The sequence below is a fragment of the Pantherophis guttatus genome, chromosome 7 (assembly GCF_059756535.1).
Source record: "Pantherophis guttatus breed Tessera chromosome 7, ASM5975653v1, whole genome shotgun sequence".
Lineage (NCBI taxonomy): Eukaryota > Metazoa > Chordata > Lepidosauria > Squamata > Colubridae > Pantherophis > Pantherophis guttatus.
In genome coordinates this window covers 58,086,474-58,100,776 of record NC_142069.1, presented here as the reverse complement: position 1 = coordinate 58,100,776, position 14,303 = coordinate 58,086,474, and the positions used below count along the sequence as shown (strand labels likewise).

The window sequence follows — 14,303 nt, the reverse complement described above, 5'->3', positions numbered from 1 at the left end:
TAAGACATATTTACCAATATTAACATATTTAAAAAAGGGAATAGACGATCAGCAATTTGAGAAACAACCTCAGTGAACTGAAAATAATTTAGTTGAACTGAAAAAAACAATTTAGTTGAACTGAAAAAGATTTAGTTGATAAAGAAATTTATGAGCCATTTCTTTGCTGAAGATCATAAGGTCATATGCATTTTGGATTATTTAGTGGGCCAGTTAACTATTTTTTTCTTGGATAATTGTTTTTGAGATCACTTAATTGAAATAGAATTTGCCCATTCCAAACATACCTATAGATAATATCTTATGATATTCCCCACCCTGTACAAAGTACAATGAAAAGAAACTTGGAAATGAGTATTTTCTGTAGGAGCTCCTATCTTTTGGAATGCCCTCCCATCAGAAATAACTTTGTTGCTGCTGTTTAAGATAATTTTTAACACCACACTACAAAGAGAATTTGGTTGCTGAAATGTTTGGTTGTGCGTCGGACAATAGCAGGCATTGGTAATACATATCAATATCTATATTATTATTACTAGGTTATTATTTTATACTTGTTTGGGGTTACTGCATGTTTGTACTCTCATTTTTCTGCTTGGAAACCACTTAAAGTTGCAAGTGAAGTGGCATCGAAGCCTTCATAAATAACCAAACAAAGTTACTCACACTTAAATATTCGTGTTAAGGTAGGATTTTCTTACAACATACCTGGCATAATAATATTGGAAAAGCCCAACTTCCTTGCTATTGATACTCCATGGGTAAACATGGATGTGTAGTCCCTCCTGATTTGTTCAATGTCTCCATGGAGTAGCTGAAGAGAGACAGCTAGACCTACAAACAAGAAGAGAAAAATAAATGACAGTAAGTAGGTTGTTTGAAATCGGCAAACTCGATTTCATTGTGGGCTGGATCAGCATTGTGGTTGTCCTCTGGGGGTCGGGGGGAGAGGCGTGGCCAGAGTGGTCATGGCTGACTGGGTGTGGCCTGGGGGCATGGCCATCTTGATGTTGCTCGCATGAGTGATGCCTATGGGTGCCAGGCGGGGTTGGGGAGGGAATCCAGGGGCCTCCAGTGGGTGAGGGGTGGGAGGAAACAAAGAAAGAAGGAAAGCAGCTGAGTGAGAAGCGCCCCACTGGCCAGGCACTGAAGCACTGCCACTGCTGCCACAGTGAGACAAACAGAAAGTGAGTGAGAGAGAGAGAGAGCACACCACCACCAGCCGTGGTATAACTCTCCAAGGTTGAATTGGAGATCTCTCTCTCTCTCTTTCTCTGACACACACACAGAGGTTGGATTGGATCGCTCTCTTGCTCTCTCGCTCGCTGCAACAGCAGCAGCGGCGCTTCAGTGCCTGGCAGGTGGGGCACTTCTCACTCGGCCACTTTCCCTCTTTCTTCTCCCCTCTCCTCCTCCTCCTTCAGACAAAAGCTGCAAACTTTCCAAGCCTGCCTAAAGCAAGTAAAGCTTTACCTGCAGGACGAAAAAGAGATGTTAATAGGGTTAGCCCTATTAACATCTCTTTTTCGTCCTGCAGGTAAAGCTTTACTTGCTTTAGGCAGGCTTGGAAAGTTTGCCAGTGCTGTTCCTCATTTGGCAATGCTTAAGGAGAATTAGGGGCTAGAGACAGTTGATATTCTCATCTCTGCTACAGGTGAGGCTGTCAGAAAGACATTTTGGCAGGCACGCAATGTCTTCTCCTCAGCCTCTCTGGCATTAATGAGAGACACAACTCTACTGCCCAGGGGAAGCAAAGTCTCTCATTTTGTACACACAATCTGCTGCCGTTGGAAACGCACGTATGGGTGGCATGGTGGGTCCATCCTGGGCACCGATGTTCTGCCGTTAGCCCGGCAGCCCACTTGAGCCATGGTTTAATATTTATTTGTTTGTTTGTTCAACTTGTATGCCGCCTTTCTCCAAAGACTCAAGGCGGCTTACAATGCATTTAAAAACCATATATAAAAACATTAAAAATTATAACATTAAAAACAATTAAAACCCATTCACACCATTCATGGCCGGATCTCGCCAGATCGCAACAGCGAGATCAACGGCCCCAGGCCTGCCGGAAAAGCCAGGTCTTCACCACTTTTCGGAAGGCCAATAGGGTGGGGATGGTCCGGATCTCAGGAGGTAACTGGTTCCAGAGAGCTGGGACAGCCACAGAGAAGGCCCTCCCCCATGGGCCCACCAGCATTGTTTAGTTGACGGGACCCGGAGGAGACCAACTCTGTGGGATCTTACCGGTCGCTGGGAGCTATGCGGTAGAAGGTGGTTTCGAAGATAACCTGGCCCTGAGCCATGTAGGGCTTTAAAGGTAATAACCAACACCTTGAATTGTGACCGGAGACCAATAGGGAGCCAGTGCAGCTCGCGGAGAATTGGTGTAATGTGGGTGTACCTAGGTGCACCCACGACAGCTCGCGCGGCTGTGTTCTGGACCAACTGTAGTCTCCGAACACTTTTCAAGGGTAGCCCCATGTAGAGCGTGTTGCAGTAATCTAACCGTGAAGTGACAAGGGCATGAGTGACTGTGAGGAGAGCCTCCTGACCCAAGTAGGGTTGCAATTGGTGCACCAGGCGAACCTGTGCAAAGGTCCCCCTAGCCACAGCTGACAGATGTTGCTCTAATCTTAGCTGTGAGTCTAGGAGGACACCCAAATTGCGAGCCCGTTCTGAGGGGGACAATTTCTCCCCCCCCCAGAACCAAGGATGGACAATCAACATAGTGTTTAGGAGGCAATATCCACAGCCACTTGGTCTTGTCTGGGTTAAGTCTGAGCCTGTTGACTCCCATCCAGACCCTCACGACCTCCAGGCACCGGCACATCACATCCACCGCCTCACTGAATTGATGCGGGGTAGAGATATACAGCTGGGTATCATCAGCGTATTGCTGATACCTCACCCCGTATCGTCGGATGATCTCACCCAGCGGCTTCATGTAGATGTTAAATAGGAGGGGAAAGAGGACTGAGCCCTGAGGCACCCCACAAACGAGGGGCCTAGGGGTTGACCTCTGTCCTCCTACCAACACTGACTGTGACCGACCAGAGAGATAGGAGGAGAACCACTGTAACACGGTACCTCCCACTCCCAACTCCCTTAGTCATCCCAGAAGGATACCATGGTCAATGGTATCGAAAGCCGCTGAGAGGTCAAGTAGCACCAAGATGGAGGAATGAACCCCATCTCAGGCTCGAGATGGGGGTCATTCCTAATATTTCCCCCCCTTACTGGGGACTACTGAAATAGGAAGCACACCTCTGCCTGCATAACTAAGGGGAGACTCTCCGCCCTGTCAAAACCAATGGCTCAAAAGTGGCTCCTCTGCCACCCCCCTTCCCCCACTGCCTTCCCCAAACACCTCCCGCCCATTGCAAATGTGGCGTGCCATATGGGTAGGAAATGCCTGGAATGCAATAAAGCCCACCTACTCATTTCCCACTGACAGGCTGGCTAATGGGGTGACAAGAAACGTGGTGTCAGCCTCATGATGCTTGCTTGCTTTCGGCTGCCATTGTAACAGGAGGGGGGAGGTATTGTAGGTATTTGGGGGGGAGGGAAGTGAGCTGGTGGAGATGTCTCAGAAAATGGAGGAAAATTCTGTCTTTTTAGCAGCTGCACTGATAACTGTCAAGGTCAACCGTCCCAGCATACAAGATAGATGGGGCCATCTAAAGAAGTACCCCACATGACACCTTGGGGAGATGTGGATTGGACATTCAACCTGGGACTGTGGGGGAAGGGATTTGGGGGATGCTTTCAATATGTAATTTTCACGCCTATTGCCTCAGATTTTGCTTTTCTTTCACTGCATTCAGTTCATACTCAGTAAAAGTACCTCTACCAACATGGAGTCGGGGTTTTTCTTTCTTGAGTTTTGAATGGAGGCAAGCCTGACATTAAACAAAGTCTGCTTTAACAGCCATCCCGGAGAAAACTCTACTGTGGGGGCTGAGCCAAGAGTGTCTGATCAAGACAGTGACCAAGAGGACATGGGAGCCGCTGGGTCCACCCCTCCCTTATCCAAGCGAGATAGGGAGGTTTCAGACTGGATGTCAGAGTTACAGCTTGAAGAAAAGCCAGCCAGAGCTAAGTGGTCGCTGGGCATGGGGAGGATGGATCCTTCAGAAGAAATTCCCTCAGGGGTGACAGCTACAAGACGCCAGCGGGGAGAGGCAGCTTGGCAGGAAGAGGACAGAGAAGATCTCCTGCTGACTCAAGCCATGCAACTCCTGAAAGAGGCTTTTGAGAGTTGGAAAGCCCATGAAAGTTATGCATTGCCAGCCCGGAGGGAGACTGAATGCCCAGGGGGGAAGCAGAGGCTTCAGCAAGCACAAAAGAGATTCCCGGGGTTCAGCCAGAAAGAGAACAAGCTGCTGGGGCTCAAGCTGCGACTGCAGCCCAGGGCCCCCTATGAGGGGGGCAGGAACCAGGAGGCATCAAATTCCAAAGGTTCCTCCACTTAATGTAAAATACGGAGGAGACCCCAAGGGTTTGGGATTCTTCCTATCCCAAGTGTGGAATCACATGGAGGAGTATGGAGAGGATTTCCCATCGGAAGCCGCCCATGTGAGATGCATCACTATGGCCCTGGAGGGGAAGGCTGCTGACTGGTGGGTGGGCCTCCATGATGAAAATTCTCCCGTTGAGGAATTATGACCAGTTCATGGTGGAACTCAGAGGGCGCTTCGAGGACCCCCTAGCTGAATGGAAGGCCAGAATCAGGATGAAGTCTATAAATCAAGGGCGGAGATCAGTGGCTGAATACACCAGGAGTTTCGCGAGCTGGTGCACCACATGAGGGGGTGGTTCCAGGAAGCCCTGATGGAATGTTATAAGGATGGCCTCAATGAGGATGTCTACAAGGGTTGCTGCTCCCGTGGGGGCCCTCGAGACCTGCAACACTGGTACGTGATGGCAGCTGATGTGGAAATTGACCTGATCAGGGATCGCTTCCATGGGGGCCGAGTTTGGAACAAGCCTTCCCTTGCCACACAGAAAGAATGCCCTAGAGCATCCAAAGGGGGGTCAGCAATGAAGCCAAAATCTACAGTGTGCTTCCAATTTGGGAAGGAAGGCCACCGAGCTGCTGATTGTTTCTCCAAACTTAGCTCCAAGCCAACCCCTACTGATGGGAAGAGAGCTGACAAGCCTCCAGCAAAGAATTGCGAGATGGTCCTGAAGGAGGTGGAAGTCATTGAGTTTGCTTCTCCAGGCCTGGCGGAGTTGAGAACTCCGACCACCACAGATGACAGTGATACCAAAACTGATTCCGGTGATGACCCCCTGGTAAGTCAGCGTGGGGGCCCCATGACCATCCCAGTAGAACTAAGGGTGCCTTCATCCAGTGCCCAGGGGAAGATGCTAGCCCTCTTAGACTCTGGATGCACCAGGTGTGTCATCAGCCCCGAGGTGGTGGACAAACTGGGACTGAGACTAAAAACCATGAAAGTGCCCATCGCATTTTGCCAGTTGGATGGATCAGTAGCTGGGGGGCGGGCAGCCCACTTTGTGATAGAACTGATTGAAATGCGGATGGGGGACCACCGAGAGGTCTTGAGTTTTATCGTGGCCCCAGGCATGGAATGACCCCTTTCGCTTGGACTGCCTTGGCTATGGAAATGGAACCCCCAGGTGAACTGGAGGATAGGGTAGTTGTGCATCCATTCCGCTGGTTCTAAAACACCCTCACATGGAAGCTCCTTTCATCGCCAAAACAAGTCTGGTGGGAACAACACATAAATTGCTTCAATTTCTCCTTGTGCTACCTACTGGGAGGAAAGAATTTTATGGCCAATGCCCTCTCACGACTGCCTCAATACAATGGCGCATGGCTGGAGGTGATCCACCCGGTTATCCCTTTGAAACAGTTGGCAGCTCCTGTTGTTACCAGAACCCAGGCGAGAAGAGAACTGGACTTACCCACTAGTTTATGGGAGCAGATAAAAGAAGCACTAAAAACTGATGACTGGTTCACCTCTCACGGCAACAAGTGTACTGTTCATGATGGTCTCGCATGGGTGGGCCAAGTTGTATATCCCGGCCAGTCTGAGGGACGCAGTGCTACAACAGTCCCATGATGCAAAAGTGGCTGGACATTTTGGGTTTGTAAAGACTCTAGATTTGGTCAAAAGACAATTTTGGTGGCCTCCCCTAAAGAAGGATATCAAGGCATATGTTGCTAGCTGCCCAGTATGTGCTTCAGCAAAGAGGCCACCTGGGAAGCCACCCAGGTTACTCCAGACTGTGGCCAGACCGGGGGCTCCTTGGAAGGAGATATCCATGGATTTTATTGTCGAACTACCTGAAAGTAATGGAAATACAGTCATTTGGGTGATTACGAACTTGTTCTCCAAACAAGTGCACTTTGTACCCTGTTCCAAGATTCCCTTGGCAAAGACATTGGCTAAACTGTTTATTCAAAATGTCTATAGATTACACGCGGTTCCAGAATGAATAATTTCCGTTAGAGGAGTTCAGTTCACCTCCCACTTTTGGAGGGAATTCTTGAGGTTGTTAGGCTCCATCCAAGGGCTAAGCTCCGCCCACCATCCTCAGACTAATGGGGCTTGCGAAAGAACTAACTCGGTGTTGGAACAATACCTCAGGTGTTATGTAAATTACCAGCAAGATAACTGGACAGATTTACTACCATTTGCAGAGGTGGCTTATAATAACTCCATACACAGCAGTACTGGGTTTACACCATTCAAAGTGGTGTCGGGTCAGGATTTTGTGCCTATCCCGGAGTTACCACAGGGAAAACCTCAAATTCCATCCTTGGTAGATTGGATTGAACAGCTTCAGGTTACCTGGCCTGTAGCTTGTAAGGCGTTAGACAAGGCTCATAGAGCCCATAAGAAACAGTCTGATAAGAAATGGGCTACACCAAGGGATTACCAAGTAGGTGATGGGGTTTTCCTCTCCACTAAGTACTTACAAACTACCCAAAAGTCAAAAAAACTTGGGCCTAAATATGTTGGACCATTTCCCATTGTGTGAATCGTAAACCCGGTCACAGTATAGTTAGAGCTACCCAAAACCCTCCGGAAAGTCCACCCGGTGTTCCATGTAAGTTTGCTGAAAACTGTACCTGTCTCCTCGATTCGTCTGTACCCAACCCCCCCTCCGGTTCCACTTCTCATTGAAGAGGAACAACATTTTGAGGTCAAAGAAATCCTTGATTCCAGAAAATGTACAGTACTTGTTGGCTTGGAAACACTTCCCGTCCTCTCAATTGGAATGGGTGAATGAGCAAGATGTTAGAGCTCCGAAACCTTTACAGAGATTTCACAGTAAATACCCTGATAAGCCTTTAAAAGTTTGGGATTTATACGTATTATATGTATGTTGGATTTTTTATCATTTGATTCTACTCCGTCTATTTCCATTGAGGGAAAGTGCATGTGCTATGGCATGCTGTGAACACCCCTTGCTGGCCCCTTTGCCTGGTTTCCCTTCTCCCACCATCTCCTTGGCACCCACTCATGCACTCCCTCTCTCTCTCCAGTCTAGCTTGATGCAAGCAGCAGCTCACAATTTCCCTTTGCAAGCCCACTGTCAGTGAAGCTGGATGCCAGTGGGGCACTGCTGAACCAGGATGGTAGGGCTTCTTTCCTTCACTGAAGTGAAGTGGATTCTTTGCCAAGCCAGGCTGGAGGCATGCATTGGGCAAACAGGATCGGTTGGCACTGGCGGTGGCAGCAGCAGCATGTCGCTCGGAGCAGCAATTGGCAAAGTTGGCTTGAAGTGGGACAAGCGGCAGGTGGCAGCTACTTGGAGGGGCAGGGGGCAAAGTTGTGATGAGAAGAGTGGGGGGTGCAGGCAGGAGCCACAGGGAGGAAGGTAGGTAGTTGAGGTAGGTCCTTACATTAGGCGGAATCTCCAAATTGGTCAACCAGAGAGGCACCTTCCCTACCAAAGGGACCATGCAAACAATGTTAACCCAAGGCAGTGACCAAGAAGAAACCAAATACTGGGGCGATGCTTTGGTCAAACCTCAGATGACTGTAAGCTTGGATGGAGGGAGGGAGGAAGCTGCTAACCTGCAAAACTCAACCAAGCCTAGATGGTCCATAGGCATTGGGAAGAAAGATGACTGGGAAGGGAGAACAAAAGGAGTCACCCTCACCAGAGGCACTTGTCGGAAAGAATGGAGAGAGGAGCTGGCAATGCTGGAGGATGAGGTAGAGGAAGGGGATGAACCCGACTGTGCCAAGCCATGCAATTCACAATGGATGCTTTTCAAAATCTGAAAGCAAGACTTCCAATGGTGATGTCACGACAAAGTGGAGCAAAAGAACGAGGCTCCGTTCTCATTGACTGATTTTCCTTGCTTGGTGGCCTTAAAAGGCAGCGTTAATCCTGGAGGGATTGACAAGATAGAGGGTAAGATCCGGACTCGATGAGGAAAAACACGAGCTCCTGTTTGGACGAGAGAAGACCCCTCAAATTCAGCAGGGAAGAGATCAGCCAATATGGTGGATCTGGAGCTGTGACAGCCAGGCGTAGATCGGGAAGAGAGAAGAGGGAAGCAGTGCGATGGTATCAGTGAGGATCCAGTCGATTTAAGGCTCAATAAAACGATTTGCCTACAAACAGCACTAACAGCAAAAGTGGAACTCCAAAGAGAGGGGTAGGATTTTCCCTCCCAAGACGCAGTGGTGACTTAGTGATGGGAGCACTTGATACTATCAGACAGATATTGTTGACTGAGAAGGATAAGGGAGAGAGGAGAAATCCTGAAATAGCATTTATATTTTTAGGATATTTTTAGGATACACTATATGCGTATGTAGTGGGACTGTGATTGTGATTGCGATGGAATATAGAACTTTGTAGAAAATTTTAAAAGTGGTTGGAGAGACTGCGCTAAATAGAATGAGACTGCCATCTAGAGACATGAAGACACAAAGTAACTGATGCAATATCCTCAATAACATCAGTTAGAGGAATGCTTTTTCCTTTTTGTTATCTTTGTTTTTGTGGAAAATTTGTGGACTGGAAAAAAGGCGGGGAAGAAAAATTATAAATTAGAATACTAAATACTAGAATATTAGGGGGGGAAGGAGAAAGAAGTGTGTATAATTTCAAGATCGGATTAAGCGGTTGATAAAGTTATAATACATAGAGAAACCCCAATTGATCATTGTTAAAAGTTATGGTATATTTATATAATCTTGTACTTATAAACCTATGTACTTAAACTAATATATATTTACATATATTTATATATTTATTCAACATTTATTTATACATATAGCCATATTAACATATAATCATATTAATTGATATATATATCCCTATAGTACCATTATATTAGTACTATTTAATATTATATGGCCGTGATCGCGAACCTATGGCATGTGTGCCACAGGTGGCACGCGGAGCCATATTAGTGGGCACACCAGCTTAGCTCTGGGGTGCATGCGCACACCTGCCAGCTGATTTTCGGGCCTTCTGGGCCCACCAGAAGTAGGGAAACAGGCTGTTTCCTGCCTCTGGAGGGCCTGGGGGGAGGGGAAGGCCCGTTTTTCTTTGTTACCTGGCTCCAGATCCTCTCTATGCATCTGGGAAGGGCAAAAACAGCCTTTCCCACTCCTTTGGAGGCCCTACGGAGGCTGAAAGGTCCCATTTCCTGACTCCCGGTGGGACAGGAAGTGACGTTTTTTCCTGTCCCCAGCTTCCAGAGACTCCTAGAGAGGCTCCTAGAGACTCCTAGAGAGATTCTGGAGGCTGTGGACAGCAAAAAATGTCACTTCCACCAAGAGTTGGGAAATGGGCCCTTTCAGCCTCCATAGGGCCTCCAAGGGAGTGGGAAAGGCTGTTTTCGCCCTTCCCAGATGCATAGAGAGAATCTGGAACCAGGTAAGAAAGAAAAACGGGCCTACCAGGCCATCATGTGCCAAGAGTGGGGGTGGGTGGGGTTGCATGCGCATGCGTGTGGGCACGTGCACACGCGACCTTCCCCTGCCCCCCCCTCTCCTGGCACGCGATGGCAAAAAGGTTAGCCATCACTGTTATATGGAATAGTAAATTTTTCTATAGACTTGGAGAAATTACTGTAGGAAAAGGGGGAAGATTTAAAGGGGGATAGCAATTTATATATGTTATTTTGGAAGAATATTTTTCGGGCTGTGAAAATGACAAGCATAACGACTATTACTAAAATAGGAAAGAAGACATCATCAAATCCAGCATCCACAACATCATCCACATCAAGTCAACATTCAATAGACAGTATGCTCGGTGTGGAAAAAAATCAAGCTCCACACTGAACATGCAGACTATGCAGTCAACTCTCCTCATGATTCAGGAAATGATGATAAAAACGCAAGAGTCAACAACAAGAAACCATGAGGAGATAAAAAATGAGATGGGAGAAATGAAGGGAGATATCTGAAAAATGGATGAGAAAATAGGAACAATCCAACGAACAATGAACAGAAAATACAAATGGTGGAAATAAAAGCAGAACAAACAGAAAAGAAATTAGAAACAATGAAACAGAAACTTAATTTAGTGAATAAGGATCTGGAAGAGTTGATTGTATATTTAGAAATGGAAAAAGCAGCCCTTTATCTGAGATTTCAAAATATAGCCGAAAACAAGGAAGAAGACTTAGTGAAGATTATAACAGAATTACTAGTAGATAGTCTACAGAAAAATAAACATGAGATTCAAGGTAATATTGATGAGGTATATAGAATACATACAAATTACGCAAGATGGTATAAATTATCAAGAGAGGTCCACGTGAGGTTCACCACGAGAGATGAAATATACAAGAGAACAAGGGAGGAACCAATGATTTATAAAGGGAGAGAAATCCAAACTCTAAAGCAGATTCCTAGAAGAGTCAGGGAACAGAGAAAACATTATCAATTCCTAACTACGTAACTGATCAAATATAAGGTGATGTTTAGGTGGCTCATCCCAGAAAGAATCTTGATCACGTGGCAGTGTAGTGACCCAGGCCCAAGTAGTTAGTATTAAATACAAACAATTCAAAAACAAACAGACTTTATTAGAACAGCTGAGAATTAACTTGTTCTCAGTGTAGTCCAAACTAAATTAAAGCAAATTCTTCAAAACACCATTCCTCAGTTTATCACTGACCTTGATATAATTAGGCAAACTGCCAAAGGCTTTTCTTGGCAAAAGTTCAGAAGCAGAAGACGCCAATAAGAAATGGATACAGTGAAACAAGAAGCAAATCTTTCAACGTTTTCGGCAAAGAGGCCAAGAGCTGTTGCTGGTCTTTTAAGCCTTATGGGAGGGGACAATCACCTCTTGGCCCTACTCCCGAGTCGTCCTCTCTGCTTTGTCTACTCCTGCCTTCTGGCATCTCTTCTCATACATGCACTAGGAACAGGCTCCTCCTGTTCCTCTGCCTCTCTACTGTCAGCCTCTGGAGGCTCTGAAGTCCACACATCACTCCCCGATGACCCTGGCCCCATCTCTGCCTCTGATGCAGTGCTCTCATCTGGGCCTTCCCCAGCCTCCAGGACTGGCCCATGTTCTTCTTCAGCCTCATTGCTGTCTGACTCCGCTGCCAGCTCCACAGGCTGCTGGCAGACTACAACAGGCAGGACAAGAAATTTAAGATTGATACTCTTGATAAAGCCCATGAATTTTTTGAGCATCACTTCACTACAGATGAGGAACAAGAAAGTAGGGAAGAAATAGAGAGCAAGAGTCAAGAAGAACAGCAATCAGAAGAAAAGGAGGCAGACCGAGAGGAAAGAATACAGCTGGAAAAAGAACAAACTGAATGAGAAGGTGCAAGAACAAGAATACAGACAAGGACAACCAGAAGACCGAGACTATATTTAAATAACAAGATGGAGGAGGAAATTAAGATGATTTCAATTAATATTAATGAATTGAACTCCCCGGCAAAAAGGAAACAAATGTTGACAAAATTACAAAGACTAAACATGGACATAGTATGCCTACAAGTAGTTCATATTAAGAAACAATATGGCAACATACTAGAATACCCCAAAATAGGAAAGCTCTATGTATCCCTCACACAACAAAAGAAGAGAGGAATAGCCCTATATATCAAAGAATGGCTAAAACCTAAACAAATATATGCTGAAGAGGAAGGAAGAATATTAATGATGGAAATCATAACAAATCAGAAATGAATGTTGCTTGCTGCAATCAATGTGTCAAATAATAACCAGAAAGAATTCTATAGGAAATTACATGAAAAAATAATGGAGACTGATTATGAGAATATCTGCCTAATAGGTAACTTTAACGCAGTAGTAGATATCAAAAAAGATTATAGAATCAATAAAAGAAACCAAGAGAGAGGGGGGGGAGGGAGAAGAACATTGCCAAACACATTTTTCGAGATGACGCAAGAACTAAATTTACAAATCCAATAAATGAAATGAAAGATGTCTGGAGGGAATTAAATACAAAGAATAATCAATACACTTTTTATTCAAATACACACAAATCATGGTCAAGAATCAATATGGTATGGATGAACCCAGGACTGAGAGGAGATATAAATGAAGTAGACATAATGACAAACACATTGGCAGATCACAACCCCCTAAAAGTGATATGGAAAGGACAGAAGAAAAGGCAGAGATGGACAAACCAAACCATCTTGAAAGGAAAGGAATATACACAAATGATGGAAAAAGAAATGAAACTCTTTTTCAAAGAAAATAGGAAAGAAGAAACATCTCTGCAAAATTTGTGGGATACAACTTTTGTGGGATTCAAGTAATTTAGCAACTGGTTCTCTGCCCTAATGATTTCTTCCAACAACCAGTTTGCCAAACTGCTCAGAAAGTTAACAACCGGTTCTCCTGAAGTGGTGCAAACTGGCTGAATCCAACCACTGGATACAACTAAAGCGTACATTTGAAGCTTAACTATAGCATACATGGCAAGGAAGAATAAAAGAATTAAAAAAAAGAAACAACAACAAAACACATTTACAGGACAAAGTTAAAAAGTTGGGAGTCAGAGCTACAAAAAGAACCCCCAAAAAATAAAAGAAAAGAAAAAAGGGACTTAATAAAACATAGATTAAATTTATTGGCACAAGAAGAAATAGCACAAAAAGTTAAAATGGTTAAACAAAATTTTTTTGAACATGCAAATAAACTAGGGAGATAGTTAGCATACAAAATAAAAAAGAGAAAGAGAAGGAACTAATACAACAACTGCAGGATGAGAAAGGAAGTGTACACTATCGGATGGAAGATAAAAAAACATAATTCAAAATTTTTAAGAGTTTGTACAGCCAGGAAAATATACTGGAAGATAGTATCAAATAATATTTAGACAAGAGGGGCATAACCAAAAAACTGGACACAAAGAGAATGATGTTAAACGACAAAATAACTATGATGGAAATAACTGAGGCAGTTAAGAAAATAATAATAATAATAATAAAACACCGGGACCTGATGGACTCTTTGCAGAATTGTATAAAACCATACAAGGACCACTAGAGGCATTAATGTTGGAGATATAAGACGAAGCATTAGCAGAAGCTAAGCTACCGAAATCACAGACAGAGGTATACATTATATTAATACCGAAAGAAAATACAGATCACCAACAGATAAAAAACTATAGGCCCATCTCATTATTAAATGTCTATTACAAAATATTTGCATCTATAATTGCAGAAAAATTAAAAAGATTATTAAATGAAATCATTCATTCAGATCAAAATGGGTTCCTACCAAAAAGACAGCTGAGGAACAACACTAGAATGATTATGAACGTCCTGGAGTACTATGAAGCCCATCCTGGGCTTCATAATATTCCAATTAGCACTGAACTTCCTAGATGCACAAAAAGTGTTTGCCAATTTAAATTGGCAGTTCATCATTCGACAACATGTACAACAAAATCCCATTTTAAACCAAATTAATTAATAAATAATAAATAATAAAACCCAGAATGAGAGTCAGCCTATTTGCTTGAACAGCCAAGTCTTCAGGTCCCGATGGAAGGAGCGGAGATCAGGAGCCATCCGGAGCTCAGTAGGCAACTCATTCCAGAGGGTGGGAGCACCCACAGAGAACGCCCTACCCCTGGGTGCCGCCAGACGACATTGACTCGCCGTCGGAACCCTGAGAAGAGCAGCCCTATGTGAGCGAACAGGACGGTGAGAGGCAGGCAGGAGAAGGTTCTGCAAATATCCCGGACCTAAGTCATGTAGGGCCTTATAGGTGAGAACCAGCACCTTGAAGCGGACCCGGAGAACCAGTGGTAACGAGGGTAGCTCACGCAGGAGAGGTGTTATATGGGAG

At 45.0% G+C, this 14,303-nt stretch overlaps 1 protein-coding gene across 12 annotated transcripts in view; it reads right to left on the bottom strand.

Annotated features, from left to right (window-relative positions):
* The window catches only part of DOCK4 (dedicator of cytokinesis 4), a 627,777-nt gene that overhangs the window by 416,327 nt on the left and 197,147 nt on the right, over positions 1-14,303 (bottom strand). For 11 of the 12 annotated variants that reach the window (XR_015728984.1, XM_087874154.1, XM_087874155.1 and 8 more), the window contains one exon: positions 709-834. Coding sequence is in view for 11 of the 12 variants with exons in the window: in XM_087874154.1 (XP_087730280.1) it covers positions 709-834 (126 nt within the window). In the remaining variant the exon portion in view is untranslated. Of the gene's footprint in view, positions 1-708; positions 835-5,931; positions 6,310-14,303 lie in introns of those variants that run through there. The other variant, XM_087874161.1, reaches the window with a different exon arrangement.